Source organism: Macrobrachium rosenbergii, chromosome 54 (genome assembly GCF_040412425.1).
Source record: "Macrobrachium rosenbergii isolate ZJJX-2024 chromosome 54, ASM4041242v1, whole genome shotgun sequence".
In the NCBI taxonomy this organism is placed as follows: Eukaryota; Metazoa; Arthropoda; class Malacostraca; order Decapoda; family Palaemonidae; genus Macrobrachium; species Macrobrachium rosenbergii.
In genome coordinates, this window is record NC_089794.1 from 17741972 (window position 1) to 17763101 (window position 21130).

The 21130-nt window shown below is 40.3% G+C and overlaps 1 protein-coding gene across 2 annotated transcripts in view; it reads right to left on the reverse strand.

Moving 5' to 3' along the window:
* Iswi (Imitation SWI) overlaps positions 1-21130 on the reverse strand; it is a 40807-nt gene that overhangs the window by 9669 nt on the left and 10008 nt on the right. For both annotated transcript variants that reach the window (XM_067097513.1, XM_067097511.1), the window contains 12 exons: positions 19425-19661; positions 18835-18976; positions 18363-18469; positions 17903-18083; positions 16146-16324; positions 15705-15870; positions 12974-13188; positions 11582-11696; positions 4001-4139; positions 3652-3800; positions 3377-3486; positions 2976-3099 (listed from right to left, as the gene is read on the reverse strand). In XM_067097513.1, the coding sequence (XP_066953614.1) occupies positions 2976-3099; positions 3377-3486; positions 3652-3800; positions 4001-4139; positions 11582-11696; positions 12974-13188; positions 15705-15870; positions 16146-16324; positions 17903-18083; positions 18363-18469; positions 18835-18976; positions 19425-19661 (1864 nt within the window). The remainder of the gene's footprint in view (positions 1-2975; positions 3100-3376; positions 3487-3651; positions 3801-4000; positions 4140-11581; positions 11697-12973; positions 13189-15704; positions 15871-16145; positions 16325-17902; positions 18084-18362; positions 18470-18834; positions 18977-19424; positions 19662-21130) is intronic.

Here is a 21130-nt window from a genome sequence, read left to right on the forward strand (position 1 = left end):
CTTTCTCTCATGAATAAAAAAAAAAGGTGAATTCTTCATTTGACAGTGCACTATATTACCAAAAATTACTGGGAGGTGTCTTGTACACTGTGTCAAAGTACTATTTCGATCAAATAATTAGTTTGAAAGATACTTGAGAAATGGATAGTAGTACTGCTTTCTTTAAAAATCGATGGCTTCATACAGTGCAGCTATCAACGCATAATTAATTTTTGAAGTGCAGTACCTACAAAACTTAGCTTGCTTTGTTCCAGTCTGTGTTTCCAGCATTTTATAATTACCACTGCTATGCCTCCTCCTGCAATGACTGCTACCCTGTCAGGGACTACCACTTCTGTGATTGTCAAAGGTATGACTAATTTAATTTGATTTATGAAAATCTGGCTATAAAGCCAAGCACTGGGGCATTTTTAGTCATCGAGTGCTCAAGACTGCAAATAGGGAGTTGGAGTGATTGGACAGCAAGACGGAAGAAAGGAAGACAGAATGGAACTCAAGATATCTCTGATGGTTGCCTTACTGACTGTGATCACTTCTCTAAACATCACAATACCTATGCTTGTAGCCATGCCATGTCACAGCTTTAAATAATTCTGGCTTCTTGGCTCAAGCCACTTACAATCACCATCTCATGATATCTTTACACCAGTCACTTTGCAGGCGGAGGTTTATTCCTAATCTCTCCAAAGAATCCTTAAAGATACACATGCCTGAACTTTGTTTTCCTGTTAGAGGTCATGCTGTCAATCAAGGAGAGTGCCAGCTTTATTAATCTTTATGCTAAGACTCTAGCAGTAGCTAGCACCATCCCAGGGGCAAGACAGGACAAGATCTTGCCCATCAATCTCAAAAGTGATAAGCATGATGAGTGTACCAAGATGCATGCCACTTGTAAGACAGTAACCATGAAATGTTAGTTCTCACATTACGAATGGCAGCAATAAAATATTGCCGATTTCAACACCTGATGCATACTCAACATACTGGAGAAAGCTTTAGAGCAGCACTTGATCTTCAACTTTCACTGAGGTGAGGGAGTGATTCTTCATCTGACTATCTGTCACTGAAAGCGGGTACATGAGATGGAAAATCAGATGACCAGCTCCCTTTCTATGAGGTGGCCATGCCCTTGGCAAAGAAGAGGTCACTGCAGTCTTTGTTTTCATCCAGTTCCTTCTAGTACAAAAAAGACAGTCATTATTGCCAGAGTTGTGACTGGTTCCTACAACCCCAGTGAAGAAGCCAGCTGATGTCAAACCTCCATGTTGCTAATACCAGCTACTACTATGAAGTTACTCATGTTCAGATGCCCATCAAGCCAAAAGTGCTCTCAATGTGTGCTTTGTGGGCTTGCAGGAGGAGGTTTACTTCTCAGATATCAATCCGGCCTCCTCCTGTCATTGAAGATCTTCAGGTCTCTGATCCTGCATAGCCATTCCTATTCCTATATTTTGCTGTTATAGAGCTCCCAAGAAAAGTTAACTGTGACAGCAACCAAAAATACAGACCATAGCAGAAGACTGGAGCAGATCCATAAGTATTAGCACTCTTCAGAGTTGGCAATCAATTACCTTTTCTGAAGACAAGAAGCCCCAATAACATCTCGACATCTCTGCTAAATCAAGCTGACAAGGTACTTGATGGGTATAAAACTCTTCATCCATTTAGTTTGGTCCTCCCATCAGAAGTCCTCTTCTCTAACCTATTTAATTTGATCCCTAACATCTTTTTGGCCCTGACCTACAAGCCAGGTGGTCTGGTTTAAATCATAATAAGAATACAGGCCCAAAAGAAGAAAAAACAAGCACTCCTAAGTCCTAACTGGTTGCTGGGAAGATACATGATGAGACAAATAGCATCTTGTAACAACTGATATTGGTAAAGCAATGACTGTAAGTGTGTTTTTGTTTATAAGCAAAAGGCTGCAGAATGAACATGGTACAATTTTTTCTTACAGCTCTTGTAGAATCTTGCTGATGTCCCTCCCACCAAGTAGCCAACGCTGATGGCAAAACTGAGGAGGGATAAGTTTATTCTTGTGTGATGCAGCCTTACTGAACATTGGTAACCTCAGTCTGGTACCAATAAAGATAACATACTGACTGCTATTGGAAGATTTTGTGGCCAGTTTATAAAAATTAAAGGAAAAATGTCACACTACCTCTACACAAAACTTGAATTTAACTGAATGATCTGGGAAGTAACTAATCTAACAAGACACCAGTCTTAACTAAAGTATATAGTGTCAATTTCCATCCTCTAATGCAACTGCGAGGATACCCTCCTCCCAAATTGAGGAGAAAAATCCTTGGTAAAAATTTTTCCCAACAAAAATGAAATGAGAAACAAACTAGAAAATACATAGACACTGGTGTTAAAGATCACAAATTAAAAGATATATGTTCAAGGAACAACAATCTAAAGAATGGGACCTGGAGAGCAATGTTGGGCCCATACAAACTTGAGGACAAATAATATGTTTATGACAAAATTGTGACTGCATGCAAAATTGGCATTTTGCTAATGCAATATAACCATTGACTCTAAAAGTGAAAATAATCTATTACGGATCCTTTGTGCAATGTTCTGAATCGAACTAGTTTTTCAATTCAATATGGCATATCCTAGCACTATGAAATATATATGAAAAATATAAAACAACTGCAGAGAAATAAATAAAAACATATGACTATGATACACAGTAGGTCCCTTGATGATGCAATTCACAAAGCTGATAATATTCTAGGGCTTGATAATCGCTACTGGAGACACTTTTCTCATTTTCTCAAAATTCTTATTTGTTGCGTGGGCATTCTATTCTGTGAGATCTTGCTTTCCAAGCAAATGGCCTTTCAGGCCTGTTCACTTTTGTGTTGACTCATTTTAACAAATCACGCTAATTACATTACCCAAGGGACTACTGTCAAGGTGGTGATGATGATGACGCAATGACAGTTAAATGGCAATTTACAAACCTTGGGGGCCTTTGGTTCAGAGACCCTAAGGGCCTCTCTGAAATAGGCGTCAACAGCATAGTTGGCTTTTCTCTCTCTCTTCGGGGGCTCGATCCACATTCCAACAATTGCCTTCTGCTTATTTCTGAAATAATATTCAAGTTAATGCCTGTGCTTTTCTTAATTCCTGGAACATCTCTAGTTAATAAAATGCTTGCCATTATACTCTGGAGATTGTTTTTTAGAATCTTTCTATTATCTTCGAGGGATTTTTTTTCCCAAGCACAGTAGAAGTACATTCTCCACAACAGTTAAAAAATTATGAAGTTCACCTCCTTCAAAAAAAATATATACACAAAAAAATAATTCAAGAAGAAATAAACTTCAAGTCCCAATTTTCTCTATGCACGCTGAATACTCACCTGTAATCTTCACCTTCAAATTGATACACGGAATTAGTCGGAACGTCGAGAGTGAACTGCCTCAGGGAGGATTCTCCAAGGCTTTCAAGCTTCTTGTTCAGTTCTTCTGTCTGTAAGAAAAAATAATTAATAAGAAACATTTCAGGTCAGTATAATTCTAGTGGAACAAGAAGTACCACTGTAATAAAACGTGGTAGCACAGTACAGTAACAATTTACTGGAATATCAAATTAAAAGGTATTCTTATATCAGATGTGTAAACCACATTAAAGTACCTTGATCTCTCCTCTACCAATGATAGAATCTATGTCCTCATCAGTAAACTCATCATCTTTCCCTTTAAATACTTCATTGGCACCATGCCTGATCATGGCCAGCATTTCATCCTTTGCCAGGGTATTGGTCTTATTATCTATTAAACGACCTGCAAAGAAAAATTAGCAAACTGTATGTTACTTGCGGGCAATTAAATAATGTCATGATCCTGGGACAACTATAACTAAATTATTTATAAGCCCTAAAACTCCATTTAGCATATGTATCTTGTGCCAAGTGAAAGCAGTATTCAAGCAATCAAGGATACCTACTCACAAAAACACAGTATACAGATAAAAAATGTTTTACCTTGCTGAATAACCATCTTATCAAGACGCAACTTGACTTCTGCACGTTCCACCAACTTTACTTCCATGGAATTTTCTTGAATAAAACGGAAGACTTTGACTTGTTTCTTTTGACCAATACGATGGGCTCTGTCCATAGCCTATGAGATGCACAAGAAAAATTTTTTATTAGCTGGACTACAAAGCAAAATTTTGAACTTCTAAAGGTTCGTCAAAGTTGAACTGGCTTTATTTTATTAAATCTAAGCCATCAAGCCCAGCACTAGGGCATTTTCAGCCGTTCAGTGCTCAAGAGGGTGAAACAAGGGAGTTGGGATGGATGGACAACAGGATGAAGAGATCCTGAAAATAAAAGATACAGTACAGCGATCTGAAAGTGGAACTTAAGACAAAACTCCAGTTGGAATGAGAAATAAACGTGTTATTTTCATAATAAAATAAATTTTTGAACATACTTACCTGGTAGTTATATATATAGCTTAAGTCCCTGACGTCACGGCAGAATTTCAAAAACTCGCGGCAATCGCCGATCGGTAGTCAGGTGAACCACCTGTGCGCCATCTACCCAGGTACCTGGAACCATTCCAACTATTCCTCAGATCTTCCATGCCCCTAGTCTCTAGAGGGGAGGAGGGTGGGAATATAATTATATATAACTACCAGGTAAGTATGTTCAAAAATTTATTTTATTATGAAAATAAAATTTTTAAACATCTAACTTCCCTGGTAGTTATATATATATAGCTGATTGACACCTTTGGTGGAGGGTCAGAGACAGCTAACATCGTTGGAATTATAATTAAAGTTGCAAAACAACTCTAGGTTCCTACCTGTTAAGGAAGCTGACTTCAATATTTCTCATTATGTCTGCATTCCTTAAGAGATCCAGCGATCCACCCAGGGGCTGAAAAATCTCTAGGGGCTGTCAACCGTGTATAACCTCTATGTGACTAGACCTCCTCTCAATACCCTTGTTCCGGGCGCTACCAAGGAACTTTCATCCCAATGATTGTGGAAGACTGCGCCCAATCTTCACAAACAACCATAAAATTTCAACCATTCCAAGGCAAGAACAAAAGGTATTGTTTTATGGAATTGGATTAAGGAGGCTGACTTCAATGAACTCGCCCTCTTTATGTCTGCATTCCTTAAGAGATCCAGCGATCCACCCAGGGGGCTGAAAAATCTCTAGGGGCTGTCAACCGGTGTATAACCTCTATGTGACTAGACCTCCTCTCAATACCCTAGTTCCAGGCGCTTCCAAGGAACTTTCAAACCAATGAATGCGGAAGACTGCGTCCAGTCTTCACAAACAACCATAAAAAAATTCTCTATCCCAAAGTAAGAAAAAAGGGTATTGGTTTATGGGATTGTAGGGGTATTACCCTCTCCCACTAGTAGATGCTATAAACGGACCCAGCGTATAGCAGTCTTCGTATAATGTTTGGACTCGTTTTAGACAGTGAGAGGTAAATACTGACTTGTTTCTCCAGAAGGTCGTGTCCAAGATACTCTGCCGGGACCTGTTCTGTTTAAGTGCTACAGAGGTTGCAACTGCCCTGAACTCGTGCGTCTTTACTTTCAGAATCTTATGTCCAACTCGCTACCTTTCATATGAGCTTCTTTTATCAACTGCCTGATAAAATAAGACAGAGCATTCTTCGACACCTGTACAGAGAGCTTTTTGACTGAGCACCAAAGCCCTTCTGAATTCCTTCTAAAGTCCTTTGTCCTGTCTGGGTAGTGCCTTAGAGCCCTTACCTGGAATAGGACTTTCTCTCTCTTCTCCCCTGTAATGTCCGTTAGATTCGGAATCTCGAACGTTCTGAGTCAGGGTTGTGATGAGTATTCATTTTTTGCAAGGAATCCTAGTTGCAGTGAGCAGATTGCCTTGTCTTGTCTAAAGTCCATATTCTCGCTGAGAGCATGTATCTCACTAACTCTTTTCGCTGTGGCCAAACTGAACAAGAAAAGAGTTTTCATGGTGAGGTCCTCTTAAAAATGTTCTCTGTAAGGGATCGAGCTTACTCCCCATGAGGAACTTCAGGACCACGTCTAGGTTCCATGCTGGTGAGTTCTGTACTCTCTCCTTAGCAGTTTCAAAGAATCTGAGTAGGTCCTGGAGATTCTTATTGTTTTATAGGTTCAAGTTTTTATGTCTAAAAACTGCTGCCATCATGCTCCTATAGCCCTTAATGGTAGAGGTAGGAAAACATTAAGCTTCCTCTTACGGTGTAGAAGGAAGTCCACAATTTGAGTTACAGAGGTACTGGAAGAGGACACATGGTTGCTCTTGTACCATCCTCTAAATATCTCCCACTTGGATTTGTATACCCTCATGGTGGATGACCTCCTTACTCTTTCTATAGCACCAACCGCCTCTTTCGAAAAAACCTGCAGCTCTTGTAAGTTTTTTGATAGCCTGAAGGCAGTTACTTGTAGCGCTTGGGGGTTTTGGTGATATCTTTCCAAGTGAGGTTGTTTGAGTAGACCTACTCTCTGAGGTAGGCTCCTCGGGATGTCCACTATCCATTCCAGAACCTCTGTGAAACAATCTTTTATCGGCCAGTAAAGGGCCACAATGATCAATCTGGTACCCTCGTGTGAAACAAATTTTTTGCAGTACCCTGTGTATTATCTTGAAAGAGGGAAATGCATACACGTCCAAGTTGGACCAGTCCACCAGGAACGCGTCTATGTATATAGCCCCGGGATCTGGTACGGGAGAGCAGTAATTTTCCAGCCTCTTCATTTGCGCTGTGGCGAAGAGATCTATGCAAGGACGTCCCCAAAGTCGCCACATGCTACTGCACACGTCCTGATGTAGCGTCCATTCTGTTGAGAGGACTTGATTTCCTGCTCAGAATGTTCGCCCTCACATTTTTTCTCCCCTTGGATAAAGCGGGTTACTAGTTTGACATTCTTCTCTTTTGCCCAGAGAAGAGGTTCTCTTGTTGTCTCGTATAGAGACCTGGAGTGAGTGCCCCTTTATTTGCTGATGTAGGCCAACGCTGCCATGTTGTCGGTGTTGACCTGCACCTCTCTGTTCCCCACTGTGTTCGAACTCCCTGCGAGCTAGAAGGATTGCAGTTAGTTCCTTCTAATTGATGTTTAACTTCTCCTGCTCTCTGGTCCAGGAGCCCGAGACTTGTTATTTCCCTAGTGTTGCTCCCCATACTGAGTCCGGCGCGTGGATAACAACACTAGGTCTGGGTTCCTCTAATATAGAGAAGGGACCTCCTGGAGCTTGACGGGTCGTTCCACCACTGTAAATACGGCCTTATTGGTTCCGAAATGGGGATGCACTTGGTCTCCAGTTCTATTTCCTTGTCCCAGTTCTGATTTAGATGAAACTGTAACGGGCATAGAATTAACCTCCCAAAGGAGACAAACCGTTCCAGCGAGGAAAGGGTCCCCAGCAGACTCATCCACTCCTTCGCCGAGCATGTCTGTCTATAAAGTCCTGAAATTTTCTTAAGGCTTGTCCGTCCTTGCAATAGACGGAAAAGCCCGAAAATCCTGACTCTGAATCTTCATCCTAAGGTATAGAAACTTTTGGAATGGGATCAGCTGAGATTTCTATCTGTTTATCAGTAGACCTAATTCCTTCTATACCTAAATCGTGGTCTGAAGATCCTCCAGGCAGAGTGTGGGGGAAGGAGCTCTGAGGAGCCAGTCGTCTAAGTAGAAGGAGATTCTGATGTTTCTCGAGTGAAGAAAAAACTTGCTACATTGGCAATCATCCTTGTGAAAATCTTTGTTAGACGCTTGATGTCAGTGCATCTTGCGTCCTGAGCTACCTCCACGTCTTGGCTTCCAATATCTTGAAGCCTGACGTCCTGACGTCCAATGCCTTGACGCTTGACGTCTTGGGTTCATTGACGCTTGTCGTCATGGTGTTTCACTCCTAGATGCTTGACGCCACTGCATCCAGCGTCTAGAGTTTCATTCACTACGTTCTGCGTCTTAAACTTCTGGACGTCTAGAAGCTTTAGTTGGACGTCTATTATCCTTCTTCTCTTTGCCTGGTTGTCACGCTTGTACCAGGGAAGACAAAGTCTGCTGCATATTTTGTAGTAAAGCTATATGCGGGGCTTCCGCTGTTGGGGACAGGTTGGGAAGCCTCAACTCGGCAATTATTTCCTCCTCATCGTCAATAATGGATCGTGGGAGAGGGTTCAGCAGACAGTACCAATCCTAAGGAGGAAGAGGGAGGATGTACGAAAGGCAGCACAGAGTCCGCCACGCTCTTGCAGCCTGGTATCCTGACTGAACAGGACTGTCTACGTTTGTTCTTAGTAGGAGAGCTACCCTTGGGGCTGGAAGGGAAGAGCTCCGGGCTGCTCCAGTGGCTACAACCTGGAGTCTATGAAGTTTTATCATGACGTCCCGCAATATTGGGTAACTTGCTCTTGAGAGGTCTAGACTCCAGAGCCAGACGTCATCCCCGTCTGCTTAGGCTGAAACAAAGAGACCGAAACTGGAAAACCTTTCCCGTGGACGAACTTCAGAAAATTCTTGGAGTTCGGGTGCATGGGGATGTAAAAATACGCATCCTGGAGGTCCAGTGAGGCCATCCAGTCATGCTGTCCGACAGCTGCTAGAACCGATTTTGTCGTTTCCATAGCGACCTTTGTTTATTGCACAGAAAAGTTGAGTGCAATCACGTCTAGCACCGGTCTCTAACCCCCCAAGCATTTGGGGATCAGGAACAACCGAATGTAGAATCCTGGGGAATTCGGATCTTGAACTCTCTGTCTGGTCTCCTTTTGCAACATCATAGACACTTGTTGCTATAAAGCCTTTGCCTTTGTTCTGTTGTTGCATTTGGCAAAAAAGTCTAATTGTCTTGTTACTATAGGGGGCCTCCTCAGGCTGGACAGTCTAGCTCCTACCGCAGTCTGCAGGAGAAGAAAGGCAGGTCCTCTTTCTTCCCTGTGTAGAGCCTCTTCTCGTTGCCATTCATCTACCCGCCCTAGAGGAACCTCTATTGGAGGGCCGACCACGAAAGAGCTGAGATACCTGAAACACAGGAGCCTCAGCCTTACTCTTTTTAGCGATGGAAGTCGTTGGTAGGACTTTTCTTGCTGTTTTAGATATTAAATCTTACGTGGTTTTCTGGGCCAAGGATGAAAAGGCCTCTTTACCAAATCTTGAGAGAAGAGGTGAGAGGAAAAAAGGGGTATAAATCAGTTCTGATTTTGATTGGACGTGACCCCATTAGCCAGGAAAGAGCAAAGATGGGCTCTTTTCTTCAGGATTCCCGCTGAGAAAGATGCAGTAGATTCGTTGGAACTATCTCAAAGTCCTTTATCCATACACGACATCAGATATATGAGTTCTTAGGTGTCAGTCATGTTGAATAATTCCATCTTCCTTCCTGGGAAGGGGCAGGTATTTCGAGGCCGAACGATTCTCTAGTTTGATACTAAACGCTAGACCTTGAGCTAGTTTGGTTGGAGGGAAAACAAAGGCTGTCTTTCATTGTTTCTCCTTCGAAAGTATCCATTCTTCGTAAATGCTGCCCTCTTAGACGCCTTCACAAGAGTAAATTCTGAAGGCGGGGAACGAGGAGCAGTCAGGATAAATTTCTCTGGAAAAATTTCAAAATAGCTTCATAAGTCTTTTCAAGTCTGATGAAAGCTGATGGCCTTTATATTGTCTTCGTCGGAAATCTCTACAATAGGATTCACAGGAGAATGCGGGATATTATCATTCTCTTCTTTTGATTTTCCGAAGACGGAAGTAGCGACGTCTTTCAAAATATCATCTTGACGCCTGGCGTCCTGGCGTGTTGGTGTCCATTTTCTTGAAGCTTAATGTCTTGGTGTCCAGCTTAATGACGCCTGACGTCCTGGTGTCTAACTTCTCGACACTTGATGTCCTGGCGTCCAGCTTCTCTACGCCTGACGTCCTGGCGTCCAGCTTCGGGCGCCGGCGCCCTGACGTCCAGCTTCTCGGCGCCGACGTCCTGACGTCCAGCCTCATGACGCTCGACGTCCTGGAGTCCAGCTTCTCGACACTTGACGTCCTGGCGTCCAGCTTCTCGACGCCTGACGTCCTGGCGTCCAGCTCCTTGACGCCCGAAGTCCTGGCGTCCAGCTTCCCGACGCCCTGGCGTCCAGCCTCTCGACGCTTGATGTCCTGGCGTCCAGTTTCTCGACGCCTGACGTCCTGGCGTCCAGCTTCTCGACGCCCGACATCCTGCGGCCAGCTTCTCGACGCTCGATGCCCTGGAGTTGAGCTTCTCGACGCCTGACTTCCTCCTGGCGTCCAGACTTCTAACGTTCGTTGTCCCGCCAAACCTAGAGGTTACTTGAGAACTGGCCGCCTGTGCGACATCGGTCAAAAGCTTCCTCCGGTTGACGTACAGCAACTGGTGGACGAAAAAACACTTTAACCTCGCCTTTCCTATGGCGAGGGTGAGCGTCCTGGGAAATGTCAACAGGTACGCTCGAGGGGACGACTGCTCGGTAGCTAAAGCCTCTTGCCTCCCTTCGTCTGTCGACTTTCCTTCTCACTGGGGTTGGTGAGCTTGGAAGAGGTCTAGGACTAGGAGCACAACAGGACCGAGCGGTCGCACCCTCCACTGCACTTGCACTAACAACATATTAACACTTGTATTTTTTAGATCTATTATTGTCGATCACATATTATCCCTGTCTTCTGAGAGGGATTTTACCTGTTGGGCCAGGGTCTGAATGGCAGCCAACAAATCATTAAGTGTTGGGTCCTTACCTGTTTCAGTAGGGGGTTCAGAGACTACCACTACGGGAGAAGGATCAATAGGATAGTTAGCAAGGGGAAAAGAATTAACTATTCCTGGTTATATCAAGAAGAGTGAGACACAGTACTCTTGGCTCTTCTGAGCCGGTCTTCCATTCCCGTTCTTCAGACATACTGAGTGGGGATCCAAGGAGACTTTAGCAAGCCGCTTGCATCCCCACACACACATTTTCACACTCGATGAAGTCAGATATGTTATAAGAAGATCCAAAAGCGAACAAGCGAAAGCCAAGCGAAAGTGTACTTCACCAAAATAAGTTGCGAAAAAACACGGGCTACGAGCGAAATTCCATTGATGTTACAGGCAGGGAAGATCTGAGGAATAGTTGGAATGGTTCCAGGTACCTGGGTAGAGGGCGCACAGGTGGTTCACCTGACTACCGATCGGCGATTGCCGCGAGTTTTTGAAATTCTGCCGTGACGTCAGGGACTTAAGCTATATATATAACTACCAGGGAAGTTAGATGTTTAAAAACTGTGGTTATACAGGCTGGACAGCAAGACTGAAGTCAGGAAGTGGGAACGAAGGTGAAACAAAAAGCTTAAAAAAGTGCCTACAGCTAGGGGCCAAAGGGAACTTCAAACACACGTGTACTAATGCTTAAAAAACACCACCTATGGTGCACTGGTGGCACTAACCCCTAATGGGGGATTGCCCAAAGTTTCTGTTTTTAGAATAAAAACTGAACATTTTCAGAGATGTTAATGTTTCATGCACAGACTACAAAGGAACTGGGTCTGAAGGGTTGTCATTAAGTATCTAAAAATCCACCCAAAAATATGGCAAACTTCTTACCTGCAAATCCATCTGTGGGTTCCAATCTGAATCAAAGAGGATTACAATGTCAGCGGTTGCTAAGTTAATACCCAGGCCTCCAGCACGAGTTGACAACATGAACAAGAATTTGTCTCTGAAAAAGTTTTAATCTATTTAGCAGTGTGATTACTTTTAAATGGAAATTGGTACACATTCATTAATACTAACAACACATACTAATTAATATTGGAAACAAGAATTCATCTTGAGGAAAAAGTTCAAGTCAAATTAGCCTATAAAAAATAAATACACATTCTTTTACTTATGAGTCCCAACCATTAGCTAGCATAAATATTCAACAGGCTAGATTCATGGAAATGTAAAATAAAGGATATAAAAAAAGTGGCTATATGAAAGCTCATAATCCCCACTATAATACCTTAAATTTAAAATAAAAAATCTTAACACTGTATGTATCTCAGAAAAGCTGCACTAGCACCTTCCTTTAAGGATATAGCCACTTGCAATTTTGATCCATTCTAAAATTACTTTCTTTTACCATGGCTGACATTTGACCCAATGCAAGCTTTAAGTTGTCTTGTTGTAACTTTGTCTGGAAATCCATTTCAATACAGTTAAATCCAACTTTTCATTAAACTGAGTGATGAAAATTCATAAAGCCTGCTACTTATACAATTCATTAGTTGAGATGACAGGAAACAGGCTATTCTGTCCAAAGTTTAACCAAACAATATCATAATCATATTAGTTTTTTTCTGTGTTAAAAAATTATGCATTAAACACTGCACATCAATTTGTCAGAAAAGTAGTTTATTAGAGTAGCAGGACAAAGACCAGTAAGAAGGCCAGGAAGTCATCACATGGAATTCTGGTCTTCTTCTTCTTCTTTTAACGTGCTTTTTCCCATTTTTTGTATGGGGTAAGCACGGTGCCTTCTTTTGAAGGACTTTGATTTGGCTTTGGGGTAGACCGTAGTCTCGATCGGCTGCCCTGCCTGACATCGCTTAGACCCCAGTAGCGCATGTACATGTATTGTACCAAATCACCAACTTGCTTCCTCCCAGCAGTGAGGAGAGTTGAGCGGTTAGGTCGACAGTTCAAGATGTGTGAGGTGTCTGTTATGTTTTTAGAAGATGTTGGAGTGGCTCTGTTTGTGTGTGTATTAGTCTGTAGCACCCATTTGCTTTTAGCAAACCTATCTGTTGATTACATACATAATCCCAGGGTGTCTACACGGATAGCGAAGTGTCCACCTCTCTGACTGGTCGGCTGCGGATTTGAACCCGCGCCACAGACCTCTATGAAGTCCGAAGCTGCTGCTCTACCGACCTGGCCATCATGTCTAAACTATCTAAGGATACTCTGAAAAATATACATTAGTTACTGTAGTGAGAGTTTCCAATAACTTACGATTCAGGTGAATTGAAGTCGTCGATCTGCCTCTGTCTGTCCTCGTGAGCTGTCTGACCGTCAATACGGCAGTATGAATATTTACGCCACACGCAATAATCTTCCAGGATGTCCAACATACGTGTCATCTGAGAGAAGAGGAGGACACGGGATCCCATTTCTTGAAGTTTCGGCAGTAATTTATCTAGAACAACCATCTTACCAGCGTTTTCAACCTGAAGACAGAAAAAACAAAAAAAAAAATTTTTGAAAAAAGCTGACCTGACAATACAGTGAAATTCTTCAACTAATGAGACAAAGGGAAAAATAAAATGAAAACATGGTAGATGAAACATTTGAAATTTCATATAAAGATTATGAAACCTCAAGCTGTTCTGTCTATTCTACAATATTAAATCGGAGGGACAAAAGCACAGAATTAGCAATTTGCCAAATAAAAAAGTACCAATTCTAAATTACTTCTTCATCTCAAAATATACAAGTAGGCAAGAATATCAGAAAAAGTCTTCAAAAAAGAAATTTGTTTATTTAAAGCAAAGCCTTTCCAGTCTGCACGAATGCCGTAAACACTCCATTCATGAGGGGGGAAAAAAAATGCAATTACTGTTCTCGGTGGGTTGATGCATATGTGCATGACTCCCTCAGGTATACTGTAACACTTATTATGTAGTCTGAGCTAGTGCAAAAGGTGTTGGGAGGATGGCACTTTGGGCAAAAGTTATTGTTTTGAATTAAAAAGATAATTTTTCAAAGAATTATGATTGTTTCACCATCATCAGATTACTTTTACATGGCCTGAATAATAATAATTTGGGTGGCAGAGAGCATATCTGCTGCTATTAATGGGCATTAAATAAGACACTTGCTCAAACCAGTGCAAGGTTCTGGGGGTAAGGACTGTACAGAATCCAAAAAGCTCTGTGCACTAACAAAAGGTCATGAGTTGGAAAAGAATTGTACTATTAAATAAAGGGTTAATACTGTAAGATGTAGAATTGAATGAACCCAAAGTTTTACAGCATGTAGTTAATTACACCAGACCAAAAATACAGATATATGAAAGAATGATTATCCGTAATCCCAAATGACACTGCCTGCCCCTACTACAGATCCAAATAAGAACAACTAAGACGCTTGAGTAGTATCTTTTAGACAACATTTATTTAATAAACATAGATTAATACCTCAATGTATCAACTATAAAAACTGAGTTAAAGTCAATATTCTTTTTAAAACATATTGAGGGTTGACGGCACCCAACTGAAAAAGTAAATAAAAAAAAAAATCAATGATATTTAAAATCCATTTCTTGATGAGATAAGATACTACCTTCTTGGAAACTTTGATATCCTAAAGATTCTCTCCGATAGTAAATGGGCCTTTCCTCATTCCTGGCTTGAGAAATGCAAGGGTATAAGAAATTAGGCTAATGGCTTTCGCAGACATTTTGTCAAGCTTTTTTAAAACCAAGGAGCAATTCTAACTAAGAAACATAATGGATCAAAAAGTCAACAATATCTTCCCAAGTCATTAGACTGATAACCCTGACAGCACAAAAAGACTGCATCAGCCATCACAATAAAGCTAGAATGAACTGAATTGAATATAGAATTTAGGCCAAAGGCCAAGCACTGGGACCCATGAGGTCATTCAGCGCTTAAACAAAAACTGACAGTACAAGGTTTGCAACGTATAACAGGAGGGAAACCTCGCAGTTGCACTATGAATCAAATGTTAGGAGAGGGTGGAAAGTAAGATGGAAGAGAATATCAAAGGAGGTACAGTAAAAGGAACGAAAGGGGTTGCAGTTAGGGGCTGCAGAAAAGCTAGAATGGATATCAGGTATACTACATTGGGAATAGTGGCTTTGACAGACTCAGGGTTTCTTCCTTCATACCATCTACAGGTCCTTCTTGAGGACTGGTAGAATCTAAGGGAAGATGCTCAGCAAAGGTTAGCTTTCTCCATAGAATATGATGGCTGACCATTAAAACTTAATAACATTTTACTTAGAGGCTAATAATGAATACTGACAGTAAACCCTTAAACAAAAACAAACAGAATGCTGATAGTAAAAACACATATTAACAAGGCAACAACTGGTGGCAGAAAATGTAACTCCAAACTAAACAAAAAGCAGACTGCTCAAAGAATCAGACACACTTATAAAGTTGCAGAGCTAAAGCAGACTAAAGAACCTACGAATATCCTCTGAATTGCCATTCAATCAAAGGTAAAACCCCTCATTCCCAGACTTGCATAATGAACTGGATTACACACACACACACACACACACAAAAACAGGAATGAACGATCCAAAATAAATCAGAATGTAAAAAGAAGCTGAAAATCAATCCTACGTCTGGAGAAAACAGTGAGCTAAGAACCAGCTGGCACACAAAACACATGATCAGTTTGCCAAAATTTGACTTGAGGAAACTAAATGCATATGTAACAACCTGCTAGGAACAGAGCGCATATGCCTGCAAGGGAATGTCTGGTAAATTCATGCTGACAAACAAGGTAGCTATATAATAATGGGTTCGTCATGCAACAATTTTAAATATTCAGAACTTTCAAATCTCCACTCATCACTGAGCACCAAAAACCAAGGAGCTGAACCATCAAACTATAATTCAATAATTCAATTACTTTAATGAACACCCAACACTGATATTCTTTATCATCTCCAAAGTAAAGAATTCCAAAATAAAATACCAAAGCATCTCACCAAGTGGTAGTCAGTAGTGTAGGGGGGACCGGGCTCGGCACCGTCGAAGAGGTAAGGGTGGTTGCAACACTTTCGCAACTGCATGAGGATATTTTGCAGACGCATCTTCTCGGTACGTCCAGCACCATTCACAATGTCAATATCCTTCATTAAAATCTTTGTATACCTGTAAAATAACATGGAATAAGGCATGAAGATTATTCTTACACAAACCACCATTTACAAAAATTGCTCATAATTTTCGCAACAAAAAAATTTGCCATTCAAATAGTACTTTGTACTATATTTCACCATTCTACTTTTAAAGACCTGCAATGTTAACAATACAATATTTTAAAATTATGTAAATTACACACTATTGCACTACTGTGTTGAGAGAGAGAGAGAGAGAGAGAGAGAGAGAGAGAGAGAGAGAGAGAGAGAGAGAGAGAAATATCTTACCAATCACGCTGCATTTTTGAAAGCTGGATGTAAATCTTGGTTTCCTTTTTGGGAAGCAGGCGTTTTTCGACATCAGACTTCAACCTACGGAGCAGGAAGGGACGCAAAACAGTATGCAGACGTTCAACTAAAGTTTGATCTCCCAAACAGTTGTTGGTGTTGAACCAAGCATCGAAATCCTGCAATGAGTAGAGTATAATTATAAATAAGAATACTGTCTACCTAACATATAAATGTACTTGAGCCCCTCAACTAGAAAAATAGGAGAGGAGATATATGTGAAACCATCTTCATCACAATTTAGCTTTTGTTAATTCACTTCATCTGGACTAAGACCAGACAGTGTCAGGAAATGTAAGCACTATAATTGAGCCACTTGTTACACTCATGTAACCAAAATTACAACCAATGCAAAATGGTTACAAAAAGCATAGTAGATGGGCAATTAGACTAGGTAACACAATGGCTGTAATGACAGACTCCAATAGTCACTATCCTTACACTTCAGACCTCTCCCATACCTCATAAGTCAGGGCTATTTCAATTTCATATGAAGAACTTTGCAAGGACATCATGATCTGTGGCTGTTGTCACCATACAAACTGGTGTATCTTACCATCTTCAATTTGTCTTATTTTCATCCTTTACTTTAAAAAATCCTTTATGCAAGCACCGAACTAAAATTAAAAGCTTTTCATTATCTTTTAAAGTAAATATCTTAATTTTCTCCCATCATGAAGTGTTTGTGAAACATGAATGTCCCAATGGCCAAAAGTAACTGATATTGCATTAATTCAAAGAACTTCATTAGTGCAGTAAGGTAGATGGAAGGAAGAAAATACTACCCTAAAATGCTTATAGTGTCTTGAACTTCTTATAATTCAAAAGTTATGGCCAACGTTAAAATCACATATACAACCTATGCTGTTTAGAACAAAAATTTCACCTGTACAAAATCGATACCATCTCTTCAACCTTACCAAAGCTTCACCTCAAAGGAGGCAGGATCAAAATAATGTTACTTGATGTGTCGTCTTCATTCTGCTTTAATAAATGAATTGCAGTGAAACTGACTCCCGACTTATTTTCTATAAATGAATCAAATGCAACAAAACTACAACTACACCTTCCTACAAAATTTTTACATAAAATTAATGGTACCTTTGTACAGAGTGTGACTATCCTGAACCATATAAGAGTGGCTGTGATGACAAATTACACAAAAAACTAATCCCATACTTTCTATGAAGGGTACTAATGACAGTGCTTGATTCTTTTAAAATACTGAGACAAGACAGATCATGAAACTAAGAGCAACTAAGACAGAGGACAGAGGGGATGGGGGATAAACTGCTCAAAACTAGTGTTATTCAGAAAGTTTCCTAAATTGAAGTAAAAAGCAAATGGGCCAACTGTAGTGACTGACAAAATGGGAAAATATTATCATCACAGCATATTGCAATGCAATCACACAGAGGTAAAAGGTACTTGGGCCAACTGTAGTACTGGACTAAATAGGAAAATATTATCACAGCATATTGCAATACAGTCACACCTGTTTTAAAAGATCATGAAACATTTTAGGGGTAATATTCCCTCCTTCCTTCATCCTATCATTTTAGCCCGGAGCTACGATAGGGAAATAGGCTGCCTTCTCATTACCCTTTACACTTGAAAGAATCTGTAAAAGAAAACCCAACAGTTTACAGTTGGTATGTGCTTTTAATAACACTGTGACATAACAGTAGAACACAAACCTCAGAAGAGCTGAAGACTTCTGGGAGCAAGAAGTTCAACAGAGACCACAGTTCATGGAGGTTGTTTTGCAGGGGTGTACCAGTCAGCAGCAAGCGATTGGTTGAGCGAAATTCACGGACAATTTCTGAAAGCTTGCTCTTTTCGTTCTTGATACGATGAGCCTCATCAATTACCATGTACCTAAGCAGAGAAACAGTAGGTTATGAGTCCAAGTTGGTATAATATTTTACATAAAATAATTTCATCAATTTTTACCCAATACATAGTGGATAGGTCTTTCTAGTCTATCCATCCATACATAAACACAAGCAATATACATGTTATCATTACTTAAAACCAGCATTAACCTGACCTCCCACATAATACAATATAACTTGCTCCCTGACAAAGGGTAACAAAGTCAAACTATAATCTGGGAAATTTTTCATGTGTGACACTTCTTCGATACCTATGCCTTACCTCCAATTAAATTTCTTGAAGACTGATTTCTCTCTGATACACATCTCGTAGGAAGTAATGCAAACGTCCCATTCCCCTGGCATCATGACTTCACGAATGAAAGTTGACTGGCAACAAAAATTTTTCATTAATATAAAAAAAAACTTCACTTCTATAAATTCTTTTCAGTGTAGGAATGATTAAGAGTACACTGTAGAAATGTGTCCAGGATATAGGCCAAAATAATGAAGGGCTCGACACTGAACGAGACAGACCTGCCATACACATACAGTATATGAAAAGAAGAAGAATATTACCTAGTCCAAAAACAAGATGAAAATGACAATGATGACTAAGAGTCACGAAAAACAGAATTAGGCCGAGAAGAAATGAATTGAAGCGAACATTATATAGATATGTAGTAAATTATCTTAACCCACAATTACACTATTTAAACAGCCTTAAAAATGACAATGCTTAAAAGCTCACTTACTCTGGTCTCCTGGTCACCAATTAAACAGACAGCACGTAGAGATGGGCACCACCTCTTGAACTCGTTCTCCCAGTTACGTAACGTAGATTTGGGTACAATGACCATGTGTGGTCCGGGGATGTTTCGGTACGTCTTCATGTAACTGGTATGGGAATAATTACTTATTAGCTGTTATACTAAAAAGAAAAATTAATTTTTCTGATAAACATGCAACAATGAACTGCTGTCAAATAATGTACCTACTCAATTATGCAACTCAGGCCATATTTCTTCTCAATTCAATATCCGAAATGATCAAGTTTCTTGAGCACACCAAAATAAGCACCTATAAATCACTACAGGAGAAAAAGAACTTTAGATAGAGTGCAACAAAGTTTTTTAATGCACCTATAAATCACTACAGGAGAAATAGAACTTTAGATAGAGTGCAACAAAGTTTTTTAATATCATATTGACAAAATCATTTTTCATAAGCTAACTTTTCATCTCTCAGTCCAGATCAGTTACCTATGATTTTCTGTACGCCCCATTTAAAAAGTAAGCTAATATTTTGTAGTTATTATCTACAATGTCAAATAAACAAAACTTACCCTAAAAGAGCTATGGTCTGCAGAGTCTTTCCGAGACCCATCTCATCGGCTAAGATACCATTAATGCCATTTTCATACAGGTCAATCATCCAGTTAAGACCTCGGATCTGGTAGTCCCTCATCTCACCATTTTCGATGTAGCTCGGACTTTCCTCGAACCTTATGATCCTTGAGGACTTTGTGGCCTCTGCTAACAGCTCTTCATCTTCCTCCTGCTCAGTCATGCGATGGCGGTGACTACAGAAGAGAAAAGAAGTGTCCAAGAAGTCAGTGGAGAATGGTGCTAAAAAAATAAAACTTTTAAATTTTTCAGTCATTCAACAAAAGAGATGCAAAGTTAAATAACATAAGTATAAAAAACCTTGATACAATTACCACCTACCAACACAACTATGGTTTCCCCTTCTGAAAGAATATTTTATTGTAGTAACGTGAGCATTCCTTGGGCATGTGCAAGTCCAGTGTAGTTTAATATTTATAACATCTCAATTTACAAACCCCATATGGGGTAGCGCTGTCAGTGCACCTTACGCCGTGCACTGTAGGCATTACTTAAGGTACTTTGTAGCATTCCTTTGGGCCCCTAGCTGCAACCCTTTCATTCCTTTTACTGTCTTCATTCCTATGCTTTCTTCCATTTTACTTCCACTATCTCCTAAAGATTGTTTCATGGTGCAACTACGAAGCTTTCCTCCTGTTAAACCTTGAAAGCCTTTTTATTCTCCATTTCCCATTTAGTGCTGAAGGACCTTACATTGGCCTAAATTTTATATTCCACTCCACCGATTTACAACACTATCCCACTATCCTAGTGTAATCTCTTCAGATTTTTTGCCATGTACCTTTGCACTTAAAATGCAATGCTTTTGTCTAATGCTGGTCACTGTTCAATTTAGTATTCCCCAAACCTTCCTCCCAACTTCTGCTTGACATTGCTCCAATTTTCAACTCTCATTTAAGAACAAATACTTCATGCAAGTATCATAAAATGTGACTTAGAATTCTTATTTACTACTTTCTAATACATAATTAATTGCAAAACATACTTATTGCTTATAAAACATAATCTCAGTCTCTACTCCACTCAAAATACTGTAAGCCTTTTTGTAAACTCTCAGCAATATTGTAAATTAAACCTTCCATTTTGTCATTCCCTCCAAAGACTGGTTTCAATTACAAAAAGTCATTAACCCTTAATGGACGGGGCATCAACATATGAGTATCTATAACAGGTTTTGAGTAATAGACGGGCTAACTCATATGAATATTAATATTGTGCGCCATACAATTTGGATGGACTTAGCAGGAAAGATGTTCATAGCACTTCAATGGCCCATAAATGACTTACGGCAACTGAAGTAACTCTGCACAGGGCAGAGGGGGATCAGTATGCCTTGAGACTTGATGTGGCAAATGTACTGCCCCCCTCTATCCCATGATGCCTTATTATTTACTTGCTCATAAATATACCCTGGGATTGCTATTGATTTTGGTCCTTATCTTTTATGATAGTATGTTAGCTACAATTGTAATTTTGCAGAGAAAAATGCAAAGAAATATTAGAAAAAGCCAGTACATCTCACAAAAAGTTACTGCATCTCCCCATCTCAGTAAATCTTGTAAATACAGTCGCCGCAAAAAATCTTAGGACGTAATCAAACTTAGTTACTAAATAGTGGTCCTGAGAATATTCACCTTTCCTGCCC